The following is a 21,883-nucleotide window of genomic DNA, read 5'->3' on the forward strand; positions in this document are numbered from 1 at the left end:
ACCCGAATCCACCAATCGTGACGCGTCCAAAGTCTGAGCATGCGCATGTCACCCAAGTTCCTAAACCTGTTTGGACTGGGCTGCCCACTCGTTCCCAAAGCTGCGCTTGCAGCCACGGTTTTCTTTTTCTAAGGGCCATCATGCGTGTCCACAGCCCTCCCCGCGATTCGAAGGAGCCTTGAACACGCTCGCTCAGGTCAGTTCAGTCGCTCAGTCGTGTCCGACTCTGCGAGTCCCCATGGACTGCAGCACGCCAGGCTTCCCTGTCCATCACCAACTCCCGGAGCTTGCCTAAACTCATGTGCATCGATTCAGTGATGCCGTCCAACCATCTCATCTTCTGTCGTCCCCTTCTCCTCCTGCCTTCAATCTTTCCCAGCATCAGGGTCTTTGCCAATGAGTCAGTTCTTCGCATCATGTGGCCAAAGTACTGGAGCTTCAGCTTCAGCATCAGTCCTTCCGATGAATATTCAGGACTGATGTCCTTTAGGACTGATTGGTTTGATCTCCTTTGCAGTCCAAGGGACTCTCAAGAGTCTTCTCCAACACCACAGTTCAAACACGCTGGCTAGGAGATCGGAAAAGGTGGATGCGACGAGATAGCTTGAAAGTTTCTAGCTCCGCTCGGTGTAGGCCCCGCCTCCATCCTTCCCTGTCCAGCTCCCGCAGCCGTCCGTTTCCGGCCACCCCTCCCGCGGGCACCCAGACACGCGCCGGCCGTCACGTGCGCCCCAGTCGGGCCCGCGGAAATGACGCAAGTCTTACGCGCCGCCAGGATGGACGGGCCATGGCGGGGGGCACAGGCTGTGTGCGGCTGTGGGGAGCTGCAAGGTGTTGGGCGCTTCGGCGGCCGCTACTGGCCGCCGCCGGGGGGCGGATCCCGACTGCGGCTAGAGCTTGGTTGCCCAGAGGCCGGAGGGCCTGCGACGCCTCGCCTCCGTGGGCGCTGTGGGGCCAAAGCCCCGCGGCCGCGGGCCACTGGCGGGGACTTTGGGAGGCGAACAACCGCAGCGGCGGCGGCGCCTTTTCGGGAGGCGAGGATGCCTCCGAGGGCGGCGCGGAGGACGGGGCCTCGGGCGTGGGAAGCAGCGCGGGCGGCGGGGAGGGCCCTGTCATAACGGCGCTGACGCCGATGATGATCCCGGACGTATTCCCGCATCTGCCACTCATCGCCGTTACTCGCAACCCAGTGTTCCCGCGCTTTATCAAGATTGTTGAGGTAATGAGCGCCCTGCCCTAGGCCTCGGTTTCCCCACATCTGCAAGCAGCGGGTTGGACCGAGGGATCATTTACTACCTCCGTACCCCAGCAGCTTTTTCCAGGAGCGAAGCTTCTCCAAGGCCTGGAGTTCGAGTACTAGTCTTCTCAGCACTAGCTCCATGAACTTGAGCTAGATTCCTTCCCCTTTCAGATCCCTTTAGGAGAGTTGAATCCAGTGAGCTTAGGATTGTCCGATAGACTCCCAGGCATAGAAATTTGGTGCCCTGAAGTATCAGAATAGTCTTGCCGCTCAGTTACTTTTCTGCGAGTCTCTGTAGCTGTTTTGTGACACTCTCCCCCAGGGCGATCTGTCCTCATACCTTCATTATATGTTCGTTGAGGTCACGGGCCAGTTGCAGTTGTAAGTCTAAGGGATACAGCAGTGAACAAAACGGACACACATTCCTGCCTTTGGAGCTTAGGTTCCAGTGGGGATTTGAGAAGCATATATAAGAGTAGTAAGTTAATTCTGTATCGGGAGGCCATAAGTAGTACAGAGAATGAGCGAGAGATTGTAGAGGAATTTTAGGAGGAAGGTGACAGGAGGATGTTCTCAGGGATTTATTCCTTCAGTAGAGTGTTCTTGGGGCTTCCAGGGTGCCTTGAAGCGGTAAAGAATTCGCCTACACTGCAGGAGATGTGAGTTGGATCTCTGGGTGGGAAAGGTCCCCCTGGAGGAAGAAATGGCAGCCCACTCCAGTATTCTTGCCTGGAGAATCCCATGAACAGAGGAGCCTGTTGGGCTACAGTCCATAGGGTTGCAAAGAATTGGACATGCCTGGACTGAAGAAGCAGGCATGCAGAGTGTTCTTGACTTGTTATCATGTAGCAGGCTGAGGATTCAGCAGAACAAGTTAGACACAGCCCTCTGCCTTAGGAACTTACACTCTGGAGGAATAGACAGTTAAGAGCCATGGCTTAGGGGGTGGGGCGAGTGGACCAGGGTGATGTAACAGAAAGCAGGAGTGCAAGGAACTTAAGCTTTTTTTAAATTTTCTTTTGGCTGTGCTTGGTCTTCCTTGCACTAAGGTTTTCTCTAGTTGTGGCAAGTAGGGGCTACCCTTTGTTGCCTTTGGAGGGCTTCTTACTGCAGTGGCTTCTCTTGTTGGACAGCACGGGCTCTAGAGTGTGGGCTCAGTAGTTGCTCTCAGGCTTAGTTGCCCCACAGCATGTGGGATCTTCCCGAACCAGGGATTGAACCTGTGTCTCCTGCATCGGCAGGTGGATATTTAACCACTGGACCATCTGGGAAGTCCATACCTTGAGTTTTTAGAGTAGGAAGAACCTGAATGGCTGCTTTCTTGCCCACCCACCCCCATCTTTTCTTTAATGATGTGGAAACGAGTCTGTGGAGGAGGTTATCTGTTAACTGTCTAAGCAAGGTCATACAATGAGTCAGCCTTGTCTGCATTCACCCTCCTCCCCTCACACTCCCATCTTTGCTGCATAAATCTCAGGGATCCCTTGGAAAGCAGAGGGACAGCATTCAGTCAGCAAGCGGGGGACAGAAAGACATCCCCACCCCGGAACTGCTGATTGCGTGTGTCTGAGCTGCCCTTCCAAGGGCGTTCTCTGATGTTAAATAGTGATTACTGGCAGGCCCTAAGGCCAGACCTTGGGGGTTCCTATCCTGGTCCCTCTGTCCCCAGCTTGATAGCCTTGGGCAAGCTGTTCTCTGGACCTGCATTGCCTCGTCTGTGAAATGGGCAATCCCTCATTTCTTAGAGGTGTGGTGGGAGGTAAATGAGGTCACATGTAGGGGACTTAGAACCATGCCTGGTGCTTCATACACCTTCATAAGAACTGGCTGCTGTTTCCTCTATGGTGTGCTTCTGACACCTCAGAGATGACCCTTGTGGGTCTTTTTTTTTTTCATCCTTGTCTCCCACTGCCAGCTGTCCTCTACCCTCCAGGCCTCTGGGGCCAGGACTATTTGGCAGGTGTGGTCCCCTCAGCCTTGCAAAGTGGCACCTGCCTCCTGTCCTCAGTGCCCAAGCAGGGATAAGATTCTTTCAAGAGACACTTGTCTGCCCACCTAGGGCTAGCCAAGAAGGTTATAGGAGTTGATGGGGATGGTATGAGGCTGCCTTTGGACTCACATGGAGTGTGTCTCTTGGTGTACTCAGTCACTCAGTTGTGTCGCATCTTCTGCTGCCCCCTGGACTGTACCCCACCAGGCTCCTCTGTCCATGGGATTTTTCAGGCAAGAATACTGAGAGTGGGTTGCCATTTTCTCCTCCAATTCTATTGCTGTTACCTTGCAGATAAGGAAAAGGAGTCCTGCCAAAGGGAGGGGACAGGTGTTAAGATGCAAGGGTCAGGGGACTTCCCTGGTGGTCCACTGGTTAAGACTGGGTGCTTTCAATGCAGGGGGGACAGGTTTGATCCCTGGTCAGCAAACTATAATCCTGTGAAGTGTGGTCAAAATAAAGATGCAGCAGTCAGCTGTTAACAGAGGAGAAATTGGGAGCTTCCAGAGTACTCAATAAGTATTTCTGAACTTGTTAGCAAAGTTGCGATTACCCTTGATGTTTAAGTTGACCCTGTCTGTGGCTAACTTGCCCCAGTAGCATCTCCTTATCAGTGGCCTCTGAGTGTAGGCTAGTGACTCTTAAGTTTGGGTGGGTCAGGTACCCTCCTGATGGATGTCATGGGCCTTTATCCTGGAAAGAATGCCTTCAGAGTGTCAGGAATCCCCATACCACGTGGTCATGGAGTGAGCTAGCACTGCTTCTTAGTCTGGTCCCTGAAACGGCAGCATCCCCTGGGAGCTCGCTTGAAATGCAGACTCCCAGGCCCATTCCAGCCCCCAGCAGATCAGATACTTTAGAGGTTGGGGCCCAGCTATCTGTTCTTAAACAAAAACCACCCTCCAGGTGATTCTGATTCATGCCAAAGTTTGAGTTCAGGTTGAACTGAACATTAAGTTGAGTTCAGGTCTGGCCTGGGAATGAACAGGGGCTTGAAGGGAATCGTTTGAGCCCTAAGGACACCTGTGTTGCTCCTCCCCAGCAGCTGTTTCCTGGGAAACATGAGCCCTCTACCTGCCAAGACATGAGATTGCTCTGTGATTGAGGGGGGCGGGGTCGGATGATCAATATATGGGATATAGATGGGATTGGGATAACTGTCCGTGAAAATTGAGTAAATTAGCCTGTGGAGTGTGCCGCAGTTGAGTTACGCATTTACCATCCTCCTCCTGACAAGAGCAGAGGGCTTAGACTTTCAAGCCAAGGCATTTCCCCCCAGAATCAACTCTGGAAAAGGGATGTGAAATCAGTTTCTTGGCTCTGGCTGTTCATCTCCTTTGAGTTTTCCTTTTAGCAAGAGGGAAAAAAACTAAGGAGTGCGGCTCACCAGCACTGCCCCGCTCCATTCTCCACACCCGCCCTGTCTTCTGGTTCAGGAGTTCTTGGACCATGTGGGCTAGTCCTGGATCAGATTAGTGCATCTCCAGAGTGTGACACTGAAAATGCTAGAGCTGCTGTCAGAACATCAGCCAGAAAAACCTACCCTGTGTTTCACTTTGGGGTTGTTGTCATACTAGGTTAAAAATAAGAAGCTGGTTGAGCTGCTGAGAAGGAAAGTCCGCCTTGCCCAGCCGTATGCTGGCGTCTTTCTAAAGAAAGATGACAAGTAAGTGTAATTTCCCCCTCACCCTTTTGTTGAGACCACCCTGGAGTGTAGCTCCCTACAGAGCCTGATCAGTAGCCTAGACCTCTGGCCCTTGCCCTGAAACAAACCTAGCAAAATCTACGGGGGACAAGACCAAGAGCTGAGCATCCCTTTTTAGGTGGGACTGAAGATTCCTCCTCGAGCCCTGGGCCTTGTGTGTAGTTCAGGTGGGGGGAAATTAACCTTGGGGACCCCTGCTGTCAGACCAGAGCGAGACCACTTCAGAGCAGAGCTAGGTGGACAGGTGTGGGGGCTTAGGTCTCGTCCATCTCACTTCTGGGTAGGAATTAGTTCCACTTCAGAGTCAGAAGACGCGTTCTAGGCCGGCTCGGAAAGAGGCGGTATGGAACGGAAGGCCAGGTTCCCTATGGCCCTGCCTGCCTGTGCGCAGTGACCCTGCATCCCAGAGTGCCAGGGAGCCAGGAGGTCAAGGCCAGGACGGGTGTTTCTCTGCTCCTGAGAGAGCCAGAGCACCTGTGCCATGTGCCCCGTGTCCCTTTCCCTCAGCAATGAGTCCGACGTGGTCGAGAGCCTGGATGAGATCTACCACACGGGGACGTTCGTGCAGATCCACGAAATGCAGGACCTGGGGGACAAGCTGCGCATGATCGTCATGGGACACCGGAGGTGCCGGGGTGGGACGGGAGGAGCGGCCACAGCTGGAGGTGGGCCCCCATCCCCAGTCTCAGGGCCCTTCTCTTAAAGCAGTACTCTGGGTGGTCAGGGAGAAGCCATCTCTCACGCTTATTAGTCCACAAAGCACCACGAAACGGAAGATGGCACGTTGTCATGTCTCCCACGTCTAAGTGTTGGCCCGCCATCCCCCTGGCACCCATGTCTGCAACTCCATTCAACTTGGCAGGTTGCAGGGTTTTTCTTGACTGTGCTGCATGGTATTCGGGATCTCGTTCCCCAACCAGGGATGGAACCCAGGCCCCCTGCAGAGGAAGCAGAGTTAACCACTGTTAGCCAGGGAAGCCCCAGGTTGTGGCTTTTCACTCCCCAGAGTACCTCAGCCTCCACTCAGCTGAAGGGCTGCATTCGTCTGTAGGCCCAGTCTAACCCCCTGGATTATTATGGCTAATCAAGAAAAACCTATAAGATGAGCTGGACTGAAGCTGGAAGAAACAGACTAGTTTTTCACGTGTTCCAGGGAACGTGTTCCAGGTCTCCCAAGATGAGACTCTTGTCAAAGGTGTCCTGTGATCCTGTGCATGTGGGACACCTTTCAGAGTCACTAGCCATTAAGGCTGTAAGTGCTCGGAAAAGCCTCTCATTGAAGATGCTGGTGGGGGTTTGTTGACTTGAGAGCCCCTGTCCTTTTCCTCACAGTCTTTAAGAAAAAATATTTGGCTCCGCTGGGTCTAAGTGGTAGCATGTGGGATCTAGTTCCCTGACCAGGGATCAAACGCAGGCGCCCTGCACTGGGAGCATGGAGTCTTAGCCACTGGACCACCAGGGAAGTCCCATGGAGCCTTTTTCTCTGTCACCCTGCAGAGCGCACCCAGGAAACAGTCTGGGCCAGCAGTGCCTCTGTGGACTGTCCAGGTGGCTGCACTGATTCCCATGCCCGTCTTCATGTTAGAGTCTGTTCGAGTCTGTTTTAGGGAAGAGGCTGCTCCTTTGTCTTGTGGAAGGAGTCATGGCTCAGGAGAAATAGAATAAGATGCAACCAGAATTAATAAAGATAGGGGCAGCTCCTCACTGCCCTGCTCACCTGCAGGGTGCCTTGTAGAGTGAGTCCTGCTGACCTCTGAGGCCGGGTCACCCCAGGGCTCCCCGAATCCCCACTGCCTTTGCTCTGTGCACCCTGGTGGTGTCTGCTGGGCACGAGTCCGCACCCCTGGCAGTTCCCAGGCCTGCTCTCTAGGAGGGTGCTCTCGTCAGTTACCCTGTATGGTAAAGGAGCCAGAAAGTCAGTGACCTGGCCTGTTGTCTGCCAGGCCCTCGGGTGTCAGTGGAGCAGCAGGTGAGGGACCCACCTTGGGGAGCTCACCCCGAGTGGGGAGAACAGGTCACAAGGTGAATTCTGATGGTGGCAAGTGCTTTGTGGGGGAAACAAAGATGGAGGGCGGTGCTGGGTGTTTGTGCGGGTGGTGCTGGACTTCACGTGGAGTGGTCAGGGAGAGCCTCTTGGTGGAGGCGCCCTTGAACCTGAACGGTGTGCAGGAGCCACGGTGGGGTGCGCTGGAGGCTGGGGGAGGGGCAGACAGAGTCTCGGATGAACCCTGGAGGCGGGCTGCCACTGGCTTCCTCTCTCCCGGAGGGCAGTAGGTGTTGGAATGGATGAGTCGGCTGGAATCTGAGGGTGCAGGTTCTTGGGTTCTGAGATGGCAGCGAGCCTCAGGCCTGGTGACTGCAGGGGTCTGGGCCCAGTGGGCCCTTCAGTCATGGACACCGCAGAGTAGCGTGCAGGCAGGACCCCCCCCCCCCAACCCCACCTCGGTGGTGGCTTTAGCTCCTCCTCCCGTCTTCAGGGTTCACATCAACCGACAGTTGGAGGTGGACCCCGAGGACCCTGAGGGCGAGAACAAGCAGAAGCTGCGCAAGAAGCCCAAGCGGGGCAAGAAAGAGGCAGAAGAGGACGGGGCCACCAAGCGGCCGCTGGAGGTGGTGGTGGGGCCTGGTCCCAGCCCTGCCGGCGAGGTGCTCATGGTGGAGGTGGAGAACGTGGCCCACGAGGACTTCCAGGTCACGGAGGAGGTGAAGGTGAGTGCAAGGGTGTGGAGGGCAGAGGGCCATGTTCTCCCAGGAGTCCTGGGAGGAGCCAGTGGCTGGCAGGGGGGAGGTGGGCTTGGGCCTCAGCTGCTGTGGAGGAACCAGGTCCAGGCCGGAGGGAAAGGGCTCGGGGCTGCAGACCCTCTGGTCCGGTGACCAACGCTTGGGGCTCCCCTGCCCACCAGGCGCTGACTGCGGAGATCGTGAAGACCATCAGGGACATCATCGCCTTGAACCCACTCTACAGGTTGGTTTCGGCACTCTCCTGGGGGTGGGGCTGGCCTGGGCGTGTCCTCCTTGAGGGGCTCCTGACGCAGCCCGGGTCAGGGGAGTTGTCGGCAGGTGGGAGGGTGTGTCAGGAGGGGTGGCCCCCGGGGTGGTCGGTGCCCTGGTGCAGCGCCCGCATCCCTTGCAGGGAGTCAGTGCTGCAGATGATGCAGGCCGGCCACAGGGTGGTGGACAACCCCATCTACCTGAGCGACATGGGCGCGGCGCTGACGGGGGCCGAGTCCCACGAGCTGCAGGAAGTCCTGGAGGAGACCAACGTGAGTGCGCCCGCAGGCTCCCCCCACTGGCTGCCGCTCCTGGGCCCTGTTGTGGGGCAGTTTCACATTAGCCTGCCTCCTTCCATCTGCTTCCGATCCCTGGTTCTTGATAGTGGCCGTGTGGTGTCCTACTGGGCAGCACCCATCCTTCAGTGGGTGGCATGTTTGGGTTGTCCCCAGACTCAACATTAGAAGCAGTACCTCTGCCAACGTCCTGGTCCCCACAGCCTGTTGGCCTGCAGGGTGTGGCTGGAGCCCTGGGTCCGAGGGGGCAGGCCGCTTGGATTTGGGGAGGCTTGGCCTGTCCGCCGCCAGGGTTCATACTTCTTGTGCCCTGCTTCCCCTGCCCCCCGACCCTCGGCCCGCATACATGATCTTCCCTTTCTCGGCAGATTCCAAAGCGGCTGTATAAGGCCCTGTCCCTTCTCAAAAAGGAGTTTGAACTGAGCAAGCTGCAGCAGCGCCTGGGCCGAGAGGTGAGCAGAGGCTGCGAACCCATGGCAGTGTCACACGGGCCAGGGGCTGTGCACAGAGGGAGGTCCCCTGACTGTCCAGGGAGCTCTGGGGGAAAGCTAGAAATTGGGAGGCAGCCTGGGAAAGGTTGAAGGGACTTTCCCCACACTCGGCTGGTGGAGGCCTACCTTTGCTGCTCGGACTGTCCGTTTACCTTTTCCAGATTTAGGTCACTTTTTTCATTTAATTTTTAAAAAAATTTTTTACTGGAGTATAGTTGACTTACAGTGATGTATTAGTTTCTGCTATACACCAAAGTGAATTAGTGATACAAATACTCTCATTCTACATTCATTTCCAACATAGGCTGTCATGTTACTTGATTCTACGTTAGGAAAAAAGTCGTATTACATCTTTCATTGGAAAAGCCACGAGGCAGCTGTCACTGCAAGATGCAGGGCAGCATGACCCAGGGCAGGCGCCAGTGTCAAGCCTGTGTCCTGCTGTGTCAGCTTTTAGAGAGAGGGTGATGCCACCTTGATGAGCATGGGGGACATGCTGGCATCAAGTCTGGCTTTCCCTGGTTGTAACCAGGATTAAAGGGCAGATCCCTTCCTCCCCTGGAAGGTGGGGTCACTTATGGCGAGACCCATGTGTGGGGCACTCCAGGTTGAAGGTGAGGGGCATTGGAGGCTGGGTGCCCCCGGTTTGTCTCCTGGGTCCCGAGGATGTGGCAGGCCCACCCCGCTCTGGTCTGACAGTGGCCTGGGCCCCATAGGTGGAGGAGAAGATCAAGCAGACACACCGCAAGTACCTGCTGCAGGAGCAGCTGAAGATCATCAAGAAGGAGCTGGGCCTGGAGAAGGATGACAAGGACGCCATCGAGGAGAAGTTCCGTGAGCGGCTTAAGGAGCTCGTGGTCCCCAAGCACGTCATGGATGTGGTGGATGAGGAGCTGAGCAAGCTGGGCCTGCTGGACAACCATTCCTCCGAGTTCAAGTGAGCAAGTGTCAAGGGGCCTGGCGCGGGGGGCCAGGATTTGACCCTGGAAGGCCAGGACGGTGGGGGGCCCTCGGGCATGTTCTTGTCACCACACATGTTCAGTCCTCTCGTGTGGTCCCTGTGGGGGTTGGGTCTCTGTCACCCTTGTTTCACAGATGAAGGAATCGCGGCTTGGAGAAGTTAAATCAGTGTCCCTGCCCCTGGGCTGGTAGATGGGGACGGATTTGAAGCCAGAGACGTTGGGCTGCAAGCCTGTGCCACCAGTCAGGACCAGGAGTCCCCAGGGCCAGTGCCCCAAGGCCAGCTCCTCCCCTGACCTTCTGTCCTCTGGTCTCCTCTGGCGGCTTTGAGAGTTACGAAATGAGTGTCTTCCTGGGGGCCTGGTCTTGCTGTCGTTCTCCTGTGCGTGCTGGCTGGGGGTCAGGGTGGCTGCTAAGGGGTCAGGGCACCATGTGATGCTTCTGACTCTGCCTGGGCGCTGCTCCCGGACAGCTACTCAGAGGGGCGGGCTTCCCGGGCTGCTGTGTTAGGCCCCTGTCTGATCAGGGTGTCTGGTGGGGTCTGGTCTCTTGCTCAGGGACCCTGGGGCTCCCTGGTTTCTCCAGATGCCACAGGCCTGTACACCAGAGACACTCCCAGCTCCTCTCCCTGGGGCAGCAGTACATTCCCCACGTTCACATCAGGGTGGACCACTCACGTAGTGCCCCAGACAGCACAGACTTCTCTTCCGGTCTGGAGGCAGAGACCCTCATTTCTGGTGTGATGAGAAGGATGGGTTCCTTCTGGAGGCCTGGGGGGAATCATTTCTAGCCTCTTCCAGCTTCTCGGAAACATTCCTCAGCTCCCAGCCCATCCTTCTTCAGAGCGCCTCTCCCACCTCCACTCTGTTGTCTGGCTCCTCCTCTGACTCTGCCCTTCCTGCCTGCTCCTCCTTAGGCCCCTTGAGAGGGGGTTCCTCTGTCCCCGGGTCACAGCCCCAGGCCTCAGTTTCCCCACTTGCGCTCCTGAGCTGTGGGACTCTGAGCCGTCCCCATGCTCACTGAGCCTCTGGGCCAGGAGCCACGCCCACACAGGCAGACCTCGGGACACTGCAGGCTTGGTGCACAGCAGGAAAGTGAGCCATGTGAATTTTCTTGGTTTCCCTGTTGCGTGTAAGTTATGTTTACCCCATACTGTAGTTTAAGTATGCACTTGCATTCTGTCTAAAAAAAGAAAAAAGCATGTTACATGCTTTAATTAAGAAGTGCTTTATCACTTGCTGAGACAGGGTTAGTACAGACCTTCATGGTATAAAACACACAGTGTCTGCCTGGAGCAGTAGGCGAGGCATGCCTGCACCCCAGAGGGCCGGCCTGTCGAGCGTACTCTGTGTAGTTCCAGTGTTGGGTGCCTGGGTCCCAGCGCCGTGGGTGTGCAGCTGGGGAGTCAGGCGGCTCGCAGGGCCTGCTCATCAGCTCTCATCTGTCCCATGGTAGCGTCACCCGCAACTACTTGGACTGGCTGACGTCCATCCCGTGGGGCAAGTACAGTGACGAGAACCTAGACCTGGCGCGGGCCCAGGCGGTGCTGGAGGAGGACCACTACGGCATGGAGGACGTCAAGAAGCGCATCCTGGTGAGGGACCCCACCCCCACCCCACCCCGGCCCACATCCTCATACATGCATGGGGGGCCTGGGATCCAGGACTCCCCGTGTAGTTGGAGAGGCCCAGAGGAGCCCCCTGTGAGTCTGGGGTCTGGGAGGGGCCTGGCTGTGGCAAGGCTGGAGTGGTGTCAGCAGGGACCTGAGGGACCAGTGTTGGAGGAGGTCAGAGGTGCCAGGGGCCGCCCAGGGCTCACAGTCTACCAGGGGGATAAAAATCGTGCTCATGAGAGGAGGAAACGGGGCAGGGGCATCTGGCCGAGGGCAGGTGGGCCTGGCATTGGGGTCACCCCCCCCAGTCGGTCCCCACATCCCCTGGCGCCTGCTCATCCTGTTGGTGCCACAGGCTGTCCCTCCCTATGACAAATCACAGTCTGGTCAGCTTGGCCCCTCCAGGCCAGGCGCTGTCCCTTCCCGCAGCCCCACGTGCCTGGCCATAGGGAGCTTCAGGCCAGGTGGGGCCCCTTGCCCTTCAGAAAGTCCACCACTGTCTCATACAGTCGCCTCTGCACGCAGGAGTTCATCGCTGTCAGCCAGCTCCGGGGCTCCACCCAAGGCAAGATCCTCTGCTTCTACGGCCCTCCGGGCGTGGGCAAGACCAGCATTGCCCGGTCCATCGCCCGTGCCCTGAACCGGGAGTATTTCCGCTTCAGTGTTGGAGGCATGACAGATGTGGCCGAGATCAAGGGGCACAGGTAGGCCCGCCCCCCATCCCCAGAGCTCACCTCTCCTCCTGTCAGCCTTCCTTTTCCTGGGTCTGTTCCTGCTCTGGTATCATGATGGGGACAAGCAGCAAACTGCACACAGGAGTAGGTCACTGAAAAGGTGTTTATTGACTTCAGGTTCAGCTCAATCAAGGTGCTCAAACATTTGCTCAAAATCTCGGCTTCTCAATCACTGGGAGAGTCTCTCGGCCGGGCTGTCAGTAGATAGCTGCATGGCTCCAGCTGGCATCCCACCAGCTTAGCTCCTCACAACACTGGCCGAAGTTCAGGAAGTGTGTTGTGGCCGCAGGCCTGGGCACTAGAGTGGGGGGTCTCCCTGGTGAAGACTCGGGGCCTGTCTTGGTTCTTTCCCCCTTGTCAGGGGCAGAGCGGGGGATGGTGTCCCCCGTGTGCAGGCTCTTAGAGCCACGTGGGCCGTGCATGGCACCCTTCAGTGGGACGTTCAGGGTGTCGTGTTCCAGGGCTCCCCGCCCTGTTGGCCTCTGCAGAGGGTGGGTCTCTGAAAAGCTTGGCTCAGTGAGACACAAGCACAACAGATACATGAGTGTCTGCTCTGAGCTGACTTGGAGCATACCTTTATCTGGTGGTGGTCAAAGAAGGGTTAAATCTGTGTCTAAATTACTTTTCTGGTTTTTCTAAAAACACGGACAGTCCTGGACACTAGGACCTGCAGGTCTCCTTGGCAGCAGTCCTCCTGAAAGCATGTGCCGGCTGGGGCTGGGCCCTGGGCCTGGTGACCCAGGCATCGAAGATATTGCTGCCATAGGCCCCAGCTGCTCCCCACCCTCTCCTTCTGCTGAGTCAGGCCATGCAGGCTGGGTTTTGCTATCTAGGGGGATGAGTCTGAGTGAGATTTGCTGTGAACCTGTTCCCTGCTCTTCCTGCCTGAGCTGGGGGAGGGACACTCCAGCATTGGGGCGATCTACTGCCCTGCCCGCCTGCACAGCACGGAAGCATTTATCTTCTGCCGGGGCCCCCACGCTGTTTGTGTCTCCCTGTGTCTCCTCTGGGCAGCTCTTGGGGGCATGTGGGTGTCCGGGAGCTCCAGGGAGCTGGGCCTCAGGCACTGGTGTGGCTAGCCCAGGTGCTGGGCACCCACCGCCCCACCCTGCCCTCTTCCCCAGGCGGACGTACGTGGGTGCCATGCCAGGCAAGATCATCCAGTGTCTGAAGAAGACCAAGACGGAGAACCCCCTGGTCCTGATAGACGAGGTGCGTGGGGCTGGGGGCAGGCCTGGCTGGGTGCACACCCCTCCCGGAGGCTGGACGTGGGCCCTGGGCCTTCCTGGCCCCCACTCCAGGTGGCCCTGAGATGCGGAGTCTGTGTTCAAGGTGAAAGCATGGCCGCTGCGGTTTCCATGGCGCCAGAGTCACAGGGTGGCCTTGCTGCTCCCAGGCTGTCTCCTGACACTGGCGCCCCTGCCCTGGAGGGCACCGTCCCTGCCACAGCCTCATGGTCCTGCTGGCCCCCCTGCTCTTCCTTCTGCTCCGGTCTTCCCCAGCCCCGACCCCTGGGTCTGTCTCCCACTGGGGTGTCTGGTGAGCAGGTGCTGGGGCAGGACAGGGGCCAATACCCCTGCCCACTCCCGCCCCTTTCAGGTGGACAAGATCGGCCGGGGCTACCAGGGCGACCCCTCGTCTGCACTGCTTGAGCTGCTGGACCCCGAGCAGAATGCAAACTTCCTGGACCACTACCTGGACGTGCCCGTGGACTTGTCCAAGGTACGTGTCCTGCCCGGGGCTGGGCCAGCGGGGCGGGGTGGGCGCCCTGGCCCCCTGCACCTCACGGCCCCGCCCCCAGGTGCTGTTCATCTGCACGGCCAACATCACCGAGACCATCCCCGAGCCACTGCGGGACCGCATGGAGATGATCAACGTGTCCGGCTACGTGGCCCAGGAGAAGCTCGCCATCGCTGAGGTGAGACACCCACAGCCCGGCCCTGAGCTCAGGAAATAGCCAGGTGCTCCCTCGGGGCCAGGCCCTTAGCTAGAGCTCAGGGTACTGCTCGGGGGCTCTCCTGCCAGAGGGACAGAGGGGATGGGGCGGGATGACGAGAAGCGGATGAGACTGGTGTGAACCGTTCCTGCCAGGCACACCTCTGACCCTGAGGCGGCGGTGGGGGTCCCTGCGCCTGCTGGTTCCCTCGGAGGGTCCTGTGAGTCAGTGTGGTCTAGACACGGCATCTAGGAATAGCGTGAGACCCAGGGTCAGCGCTCAGAGCAGAGCACAGCCCCCACCTTGGATGCAGGCCCTAAGTCCCTGGCCTGTCTTACTTCAGACTGACCAGATGTCAGTCAGGGGTTCCCCCCATCCTCTCCTAGGTTTGATAATTTGCTGGAACAGCCTACAGAACTCAGGAAATGGGTTTATTCACTGTTACCAGTTTATAATAAAGGATTCAACCAGGGAACAGCCAAAACAGACACTGGGGCAAGGTGTGGGGAAGGGCCCATGTCTCGGGTTATTGATCAGATTCTTGGCTGTGTGTGATTAGCTCCCCAGCCCCCTGTCTTCTCTGGGGGCAGAAACTTCTGTCCCTCCAGTCTCAGTTGGTTCTTCTGGCCCCCAGCCAGCTATGCTAATAATCACCTTGTTATTCTTAGTGTTCTGGGAGGGGCTTTTCCTGAATAAGAAGGGCTGCTCTTGTCCCTGTCACTTGGGAAGCCCCACGGGTCTTGGAAGCGCTTGTGCAGGAATTCTCCTCATGTCCCAACACCACAGGCCGTAGAACAAGAGCAGGAGACACCTCTGCGAGCACAGTGCTGACGTAGCACAGCCCTACATACATGGCCTCCGGGCCCCACCCTGTCTTGGGGTCCTGAGTTCAGCTTCCTATGAAGCCCCCGCCTTTAATGTCTCACATGTGGCTGGTGTCCAGGCCCAGTCACTCGCAGCTGTGGGCTTTACAGGGAGGCCGTGGTTCCCAGTTCTGTGACCGCCTGCCTGGCCTTTTCCTGGTCCCAGGCTCACCCAAGGTTTGGGCCTCTGCCTGCACCTCTGTGTAAGAAGCTTTTCTTGGGTGGGGGGACCTTCCCTTCTGGTGCCCGGGGGTGCGGCAGCTTTGCTAGCCTGCAGTCAGGAAAGCCGGGCTTCCTTTCCAGGGGACTGTATTCCTCACGTGGTGTTCTCTTTCTAGCAGGGGCTTGAGTGAACGCGTCCTCTTGAGCCTTCTGCAGCTGTGACTGGAGCTGGCTCCCAGTCTGTGTGTCCCCTGGGGGGGATGGGCAGCGAGAGAAAGAGCTCTTGGCTGAGGTGGTGGCAGGGGTGCTGGACTCCCCCCCCAGCCTGGAGACTCGACGGCACAGAAGAGGGGCAGGCTTGGCGGAGTGGGTGGAGGGCTTCCTTCAAGCCCCTCAAGGAGGAGGAAGATGAGGACTATGGGATGCGTCGGGCCTGTGGTCAGTGCTCAGGACTGACTGTCTGGCCACTGCTGTGTGGCAGGAGTGACCTTGGAGCCTGTGACCTGCTCCCCATCCCCACCTGTACTGGGCAGCAGCCACTAACTAGTCTCTGTATGAGGAGCAAGTCTAGGGGATCAAGGAGGCCTTCCTGGAGGAAGAGGCACCTACGATGACATCTGGAGGGAGGGCAGGAGTCAGATCCCAACAGGATGCAGCAGGAGCAGAGGCTGGAGCCTTGGGAGCATGTGGAGGTGGCAGGCTGGTGTCTGCAGGTCCCAAGCCTGGCACCTGCCGGGCTCGCTATGTGCACCTCACGTCCTGGCCTCACTGACTCCTCACCCTTTGGGTCTTGGCTTTAGGCATGGCCTCCTGGAGCAGCCTCCCTGACACCCTGTCGTTGTTGGATGACCCCGAGTGGACTGGGGCCCCTCAGGGCAGGCCCAGGGTCTACCTCAGTGACCTCATCTACCCAGCCCAGCCAGGGGTCTTGGAAGGCTGGGTGGGGGGTCCCAGAGAGGCCCTGGGGGTCCTGACGGCAGCTTTCCTCCTGCCTGTAGCGGTACCTGGTTCCTCAGGCCCGTGCCCTCTGTGGCCTGGACGAGAGCAAGGCCAAGCTGTCGTCCGATGTGCTGACCCTCCTCATCAAGCAGTACTGCCGGGAGAGCGGTGTCCGCAACCTGCAGAAGCAGGTGGAGAAGGTGAGCCGCCTGCCCAGTGGCGGATGGAGCCTGGGGCCATGATGGCTAAAGTGGGCCCAGCCAGTCAGGGGACACACACCACGGTGGGTGCCCAGAGGAGTCACAGCCACAGACAGGAAGTAGATGGTAGGGTCAGGGCTGGGGGCAGGGAACGGGGAGTGACTGCTTAATGATCAGAGGGTTCTAGAAGGATGGTTGGACACGAGCCCTCGTGCACTTTTGCCAGAGCTGTATGCTTATTAATGGCTAAGATGGTTTTAGGTCATGTGTGTGTCACCACAACTGTAAAAAGTTAAAAAGCTAGTGGAGGTGAGCTGGGGTCAGGTTGGGGACGGGACGGTCCTGTGGCCTGGCCACCCCCAGCCCACCATGTCCATGCAGGTGTTACGGAAGTCTGCCTACAAGATTGTCAGTGGTGAGGCTGAGTTTGTGGAGGTGACGCCCGAGAACCTGCAGGACTTCGTGGGGAAGCCAGTGTTCACAGTGGAGCGCATGTATGATGTGACACCGCCTGGCGTGGTCATGGGCCTGGCCTGGACAGCCATGGGTGAGTGGCCTCTGTACCCCCAGGAGAGGTGGGCGCGCTCACCGTGGGGTGCTCTGAATGCCCTTCCCTGCTGGTAGGAATGCACAGGGCTGATTTGGGGGCCGTGAGGCGGCGGCGGCAGCGCCCTGTGAGTTTCAAGTTCCTGGTTTTCAGGCTTGCCTGAAGGAGAGCCCCTCACAGCAGGAGAGGTCGCTCTGGGTAAAGGGTTCGGGGAAGGGCTTCCTGTCCAAGTGACCTCACTGGGCCCACTGGCCCTGGGGTCTGGGAGCTGCAAGGTGGTGGGAGAGCAGCTCAGGGGCTTGTGTAGCTGAGAAACATGTCTGCAGGCAGGCAGGGGGTGGGTGTCAAAGGAAGTGGGCTGAGGGCATGGAGTCTGCTGATTTGGGCTGTACTGAGAGAACTGTGCTCCTGAGCCTGCAGGCTCTGTGCTGGAGGCAGGTACACAGGGAAGCCCAGCACAGAGGGCTTCAGGTTTTGGTGTGATCCGGTCCGTCCCTGGCAGCTCCACCTGCCGCCCCGAGGAGGTGGCTGCAGGGACAGTGAGAGCACCGAGGGCTGAGGAGGTTCTAGGTCGGGATGAGCTGCGTAGGGAACTTTACTGGGAAGTGCTGAGCAGGTGGTGGGGGCCACTGTCCTGGAGTCTGGGGCTGCCCCGGTTCATGGCTCTGCCCTCGGGTCCCCAGGAGGCTCCACGCTATTTGTTGAGACGTCCCTGAGACGGCCGAGAGACAGAGACAGCGACAGCGACAAGGGGGACAAGGATGGGAGCCTAGAGGTGACGGGCCAGCTAGGGGAGGTGATGAAGGAGAGCGCCCGCATCGCCTACACTTTCGCCAGGGCCTTCCTGATGCAGCACGACCCCTCCAACAAGTTCCTGGTGACATCACACATCCACCTGCACGTGCCTGAGGTGAGGCCCGCCCTGATCCTGCCCTGTGTCACACGCCCGCCAGGCTGCCTGCCCACCTGCCCGTCTCCCCGCAGGGTGCCACCCCCAAGGACGGCCCGAGCGCCGGCTGCACCATCGTCACGGCCCTGCTGTCCCTGGCTCTGGACCGGCCAGTGCGGCAGAACCTGGCCATGACGGGCGAGGTCTCCCTCACAGGCAAAGTGCTGCCTGTGGGCGGCATCAAAGAGAAGACCATCGCGGTGAGTGCTGCACTGGCTCAGCAACAGAGACCCGGACAACACGTGGCCATCACAGCTAGCACTCAGGGCTGACCCCACCTCCAGGGGAAAGGCGGGGTGACAGGCTGTTTACAGACGGGAAAAGTAAGGCTCTTTGGGCTTCAGGTTGGACCCAGGGTTGCCTGGCCTGGAGCCTCTATTGAGCTGACAGCATGACTACTCACCCTTTGTCCCCCAGTGGCTCTCAAAGCCTTTCCAGCCCGTCTCAGCTCCTTTCTGAGGTTGAGATTGGGGTCTCCATCTCTGCCCACAGTGGCTGAGCACTGAGCACGTGGCCGCAGGAGACAGCGGCAGGGGGCTAGGCTCAGGCAGTGCAGGTGGACAAGGGCCCAGAGCCGGAGTCTCCCCAGGTGTGCTGTAGGCTGGACTGTGGAGGCAGCCCTTTGTCCTGGGATTCTCCTGTGTTGGGCTGAGGGGTTCCTAACAGAGCCCCACTGTCTCTGAGCCCCCACACACCTCACTGCGGCACCCTGGTTCTGGCCCTCATGCTCCACCCTGCTATCTCAAAGGGACTGTGGCCCCCAGGGGCTCCGGTGAGGGAGACACCCCAGGCAGGGTGTGTGGGCCTTGCTTTCCTCACCTGTAGACTGGGAGCTTCCATGGGCCACTATCCCTCAAGCAGCTCATGGGAACCCCCACCCCCCAAGGAGCAGTTGGGCTGAGGAACAGGTAATGCAGTGTGGGAACCTTCAGCTCCTGTGCACTTTTAGGTGCCAAACCTCAAAATGTAAAGCAGTGAGTGCTGTGATTGACCTAAGAAACCATGTACACCACACTGCATGTATTTCCAGGCCCACCTGGGGTAAGGGAGCATCTGGGCTGAGAGCACCTGAGCAGAAGTCTGGGCCCTGCTCCCCAGGCTGCTAGAGTGGAGGCTGGCGATGGTCCCTGGGGCCTGGTTCCTCATCTGTGCAAGGCAGGGCGGGCACCGGGAGTGTGGCTCCCTGCCCAACCCTCTCCTTCCTCCCCACTGACCCGCCACCCCCTCCCTCCCAGGCCAAGCGCGCTGGGGTGACCTGCATCGTCCTGCCAGCTGAGAACAAGAAGGACTTCTATGACCTGGCTGCCTTCATCACCGAGGGCCTGGAGGTGCACTTCGTGGAGCACTACCGCGAGATCTTTGACATCGCCTTTCCTGAGGAGAGGGCTGAGGCACTTGCAGTGGAGCGGTGACAGCAGCCCTCGGTACCCTTGTCACTGCTGGGCCTGGTCCAGGCCAGAACTGCACCCTGGGAGGGGCTCTGGGCAGCTGAGCCCCAGGAAGCTTGGGGGAGACTGGAAGCCCGATCTTAATTACGGCTTAATCAATGTATTTAATTATGATTAAAAACCGTTTCCAGTACTGCTTGGCTGTGGCCTCTCTTGTTGCCTACCACCTCCTCACCAGGGTGCTCCAGGGGTGGGATCCCCCTCATTCTCAACGGTGAACTACCCTCCCATTTCCAATGGCAGCACAGAAACGCCGAGTTTTTGGCAAGATTTATTGTGAACAGAAGGGAAGGGCTCAGTCCTTCTTGGCTGCCGCTTTCCTCATGGCGGCCAAGACGTTGCTCAGCTCCTCTCTCTTCCTCTTCGCGCGGATGTGTGTGCCCACCTGCCGGGCAAGGAGGGCCGTGAGCCTGAGCCCCGCGTCCTACACCGGGTCCCCGCACGGGAACCCCACCTACCCTTTTCTTGATGAACTTGAGGGCCCGCTTGTCCTTGGAAACCTTGAGCAGCTCCATGGCGCGTCGCTCGTAAGGGGCGAAGCCACACACCTCCCGGATCATGTCCCGCACGAACTTCGTGTGTTTGGTGAGACGCTGCGCGAAGCCGGGGCGTCAGCAGTCTGCCGCCGACGGAAGCCCGGAAGCCCAGACCCCCCCCCCCCCCCCCGCCCAATCTCATCAGCACCAAAGCGGCGCGTCACGCCCGGCCCTTTGCACGGCCTGTCTCGGGACCCCTAACACTGTCGTCCTGCACACAAACTGGGCACCGTGGAATTGGCGCCGCTTAACCAAGAAACATACACACACACGCCCTCCCCTCGAGGCCACGATTCCTCAACACGAAAATCAAGGAATCCACTTTCCCTCCACGTTTTAACCCGGATCCATGCACCGTCCTACTCGGCAAACTCCTGCTCATGCGTCAAAACCGGCTCCCAAGTCGCTCCCGCCCCAGCTTCCGAATCCACGGCGCGGGGGAGGGTCCTGGTACGTGGCCCCGGTGGGCGTCCGCAGAGAAGGGGAACACACAGGAGGGTAACCAGCCTTTCCACTCTCTCCTCTGGCCAACCTCACATTCTTTTTCCCCCTGCTTAAAACACCAGTTGCCCCGGCCCTCGATGCCCCGACGGCGCTGCGGGAGCCTCTGCCCAGGCCCTGCCCTCCGACTGGAAGGGTTCCTACCCACTAACCGCGCGCCTTGGTACTCACCCCGCGGCGGCGGCTGTGCCTCGGCTTGCCCACGTTCTTGGTCACCTTGTGACCCTTGTTGAGGCCCACGGCCATGGGGTAGCGCAGAGCCATGGCTGCGGACAGAAAAGGGGAGAAGGGATGTGGGTGAGCTCCGGCTGGGTGCCAACTGCCTGGAACCCCGCGCTTCGGCTCCCACGGGTTTGCTCGCTGCACTCAGCCATCCCTCGAGTTGCCTGGGACACCCAGGGTCCGGATGGCAACGGATGCTACTCGCGAGAGAGTTCACAAACCTGTTGTTCTACAATGGCTGCCGCGGCGGAAGGACCTCCGACGAGTGGAACTCTGGGATATCTACCAGCTCGCGGGCGGTGCGGGCCAGAGAGGCAAGAATGGCTCGGGCTCCCCCTCGCGGCGTGGAGTCCCTGGGGCTCTCTGAGGATGCGCGAACAGACACCCAAAGCGAGCTAATTTACTCCAGCGAGCCTTCTTTAGTCGGACCGGGTGGGCGTGACTATGGCGGCGGTGCTTCCCTCCTCTGGTGGGTTGAGAGCTGGAATCCTACCGCTGCCGCCACCTGATTGGCCCAGCGCCAGGGACTCCACCTCCCACTACCAAAATTTCTCCATTTATAGAAGGATGACAAAAATAGTACCAATTCCGAACTGAGCAAGATATAATGACACCTGGCACAAAATAAAACTTTCACTAACGGAGGAATTGGTTTTACGATAAATGAAGCCAAGTTCTGGACTAGCGCTAAGTGTTGTGATATAGTGCCCCGGGTGGCACTTGATATGTGCGTGTGTGCTAGGTCGCTTCAGTCGTGTTCGATTCTGTGGGACCCTAAGGACTGTAGCCCGCCTGGCTCCTCTGTCCATGGGATTCTCCAGGCAAGAATACTGGAATGGGTTGCCATCTCCTCCTCCGGGGGATCTTCCCGGGGATCGAACCCTCGGCTCATGTCCGCAGGCACTGGCAGGTGGCTCTTTACCACTAGCGCCACCTGGTGTAATTTTAGGGGCAGAGACAGGAGGCATAGGGGGAACAAAACCTTCCCCCCACCCCCCTTGTTTTTATCTTTCAATCCTGTTTATCTCCAAGAGTCAGTATCAGTTTGGGGCTGATCTGTTTGGGGGTTACCCCTTCGAACATCCGCTGATCTTGGTGCCTTGGAGAACCAACGGTAGCTTGCATTTTATAACATTGTTTTCATGCTACAGTTTTAATCTTTATAGTTACTTTTCCTTTATGCAAGCAGTGCTGGTTTACCATTCTAAGGAAAGTCTCCATTTTAAATTTATTAATGTAAATATCAGTGGTGTGCAGATGCACACATTGCCTTAAAGAGGGATAGTCTGTTGTAGGAATCTCAGCTTCTGCCACCAACTTCCCCGCTCTGTTTCCTCATCCATAAAATGATAATAATGATAGCACTGACTTCCGGTTGCAAAAATGCCATGAGGTAAAAAAAAAAAAAAAAAATGCCATGAGGTCACGAATGTCAAGTGCATAGTGCTTGATACAGGTGGTCATTATTGGGGCATAAATCACGTGCTGCAAATAACGCCTTTGGTCCACAAGCGGTTCCCTTCCCTTCCATCCCTGATTTCCTGGATGAGGTCCACCTGTC

At 58.1% G+C, this 21,883-nt stretch overlaps 2 protein-coding genes across 3 annotated transcripts; one reads left to right on the plus strand and one right to left on the minus strand.

Annotated features, from left to right (window-relative positions):
- Nucleotides 1–67: 67 nt before the first annotated feature.
- LONP1 (lon peptidase 1, mitochondrial) lies at nt 68–19,196 on the plus strand. 2 transcript variants are annotated; one of them, XM_061150603.1, is made up of 18 exons: nt 68–196; nt 4,808–4,896; nt 5,443–5,562; nt 7,413–7,644; nt 7,839–7,900; nt 8,069–8,198; nt 8,591–8,674; nt 9,430–9,650; nt 11,129–11,267; nt 11,811–11,989; nt 13,144–13,231; nt 13,619–13,741; nt 13,821–13,937; nt 15,979–16,119; nt 16,501–16,666; nt 17,350–17,576; nt 17,651–17,815; nt 18,851–19,196. In XM_061150603.1, the coding sequence occupies exons 3-18, from the start codon at nt 5,513–5,515 to the stop codon at nt 19,025–19,027; spliced, it is 2,301 nt and encodes a 766-aa protein (XP_061006586.1). In that variant the 5' UTR covers nt 68–196; nt 4,808–4,896; nt 5,443–5,512; the 3' UTR covers nt 19,028–19,196. The 2 variants fall into 2 exon arrangements, with proteins under 2 accessions (XP_061006586.1, XP_061006585.1); XM_061150602.1 differs by lacking the exon at nt 68–196 and adding an exon at nt 782–1,219.
- Nucleotides 19,197–19,316: 120 nt separating this feature from the next.
- Nucleotides 19,317–20,694, minus strand: RPL36 (ribosomal protein L36). Its single transcript, XM_061150612.1, has 4 exons — nt 20,544–20,694; nt 20,272–20,366; nt 19,522–19,656; nt 19,317–19,448 (listed from the first exon to the last, which is right to left on the minus strand). Exons 2-4 carry the CDS (start codon nt 20,362–20,364, stop codon nt 19,359–19,361), a joined length of 318 nt encoding a protein of 105 aa, XP_061006595.1. The 5' UTR covers nt 20,365–20,366; nt 20,544–20,694; the 3' UTR covers nt 19,317–19,358.
- Between the last annotated feature and the right edge of the window lie 1,189 nt (nt 20,695–21,883).

The sequence above is a fragment of the Dama dama genome, chromosome 9, assembly GCF_033118175.1.
Source record: "Dama dama isolate Ldn47 chromosome 9, ASM3311817v1, whole genome shotgun sequence".
Classification (NCBI taxonomy): Eukaryota; Metazoa; Chordata; class Mammalia; order Artiodactyla; family Cervidae; genus Dama; species Dama dama.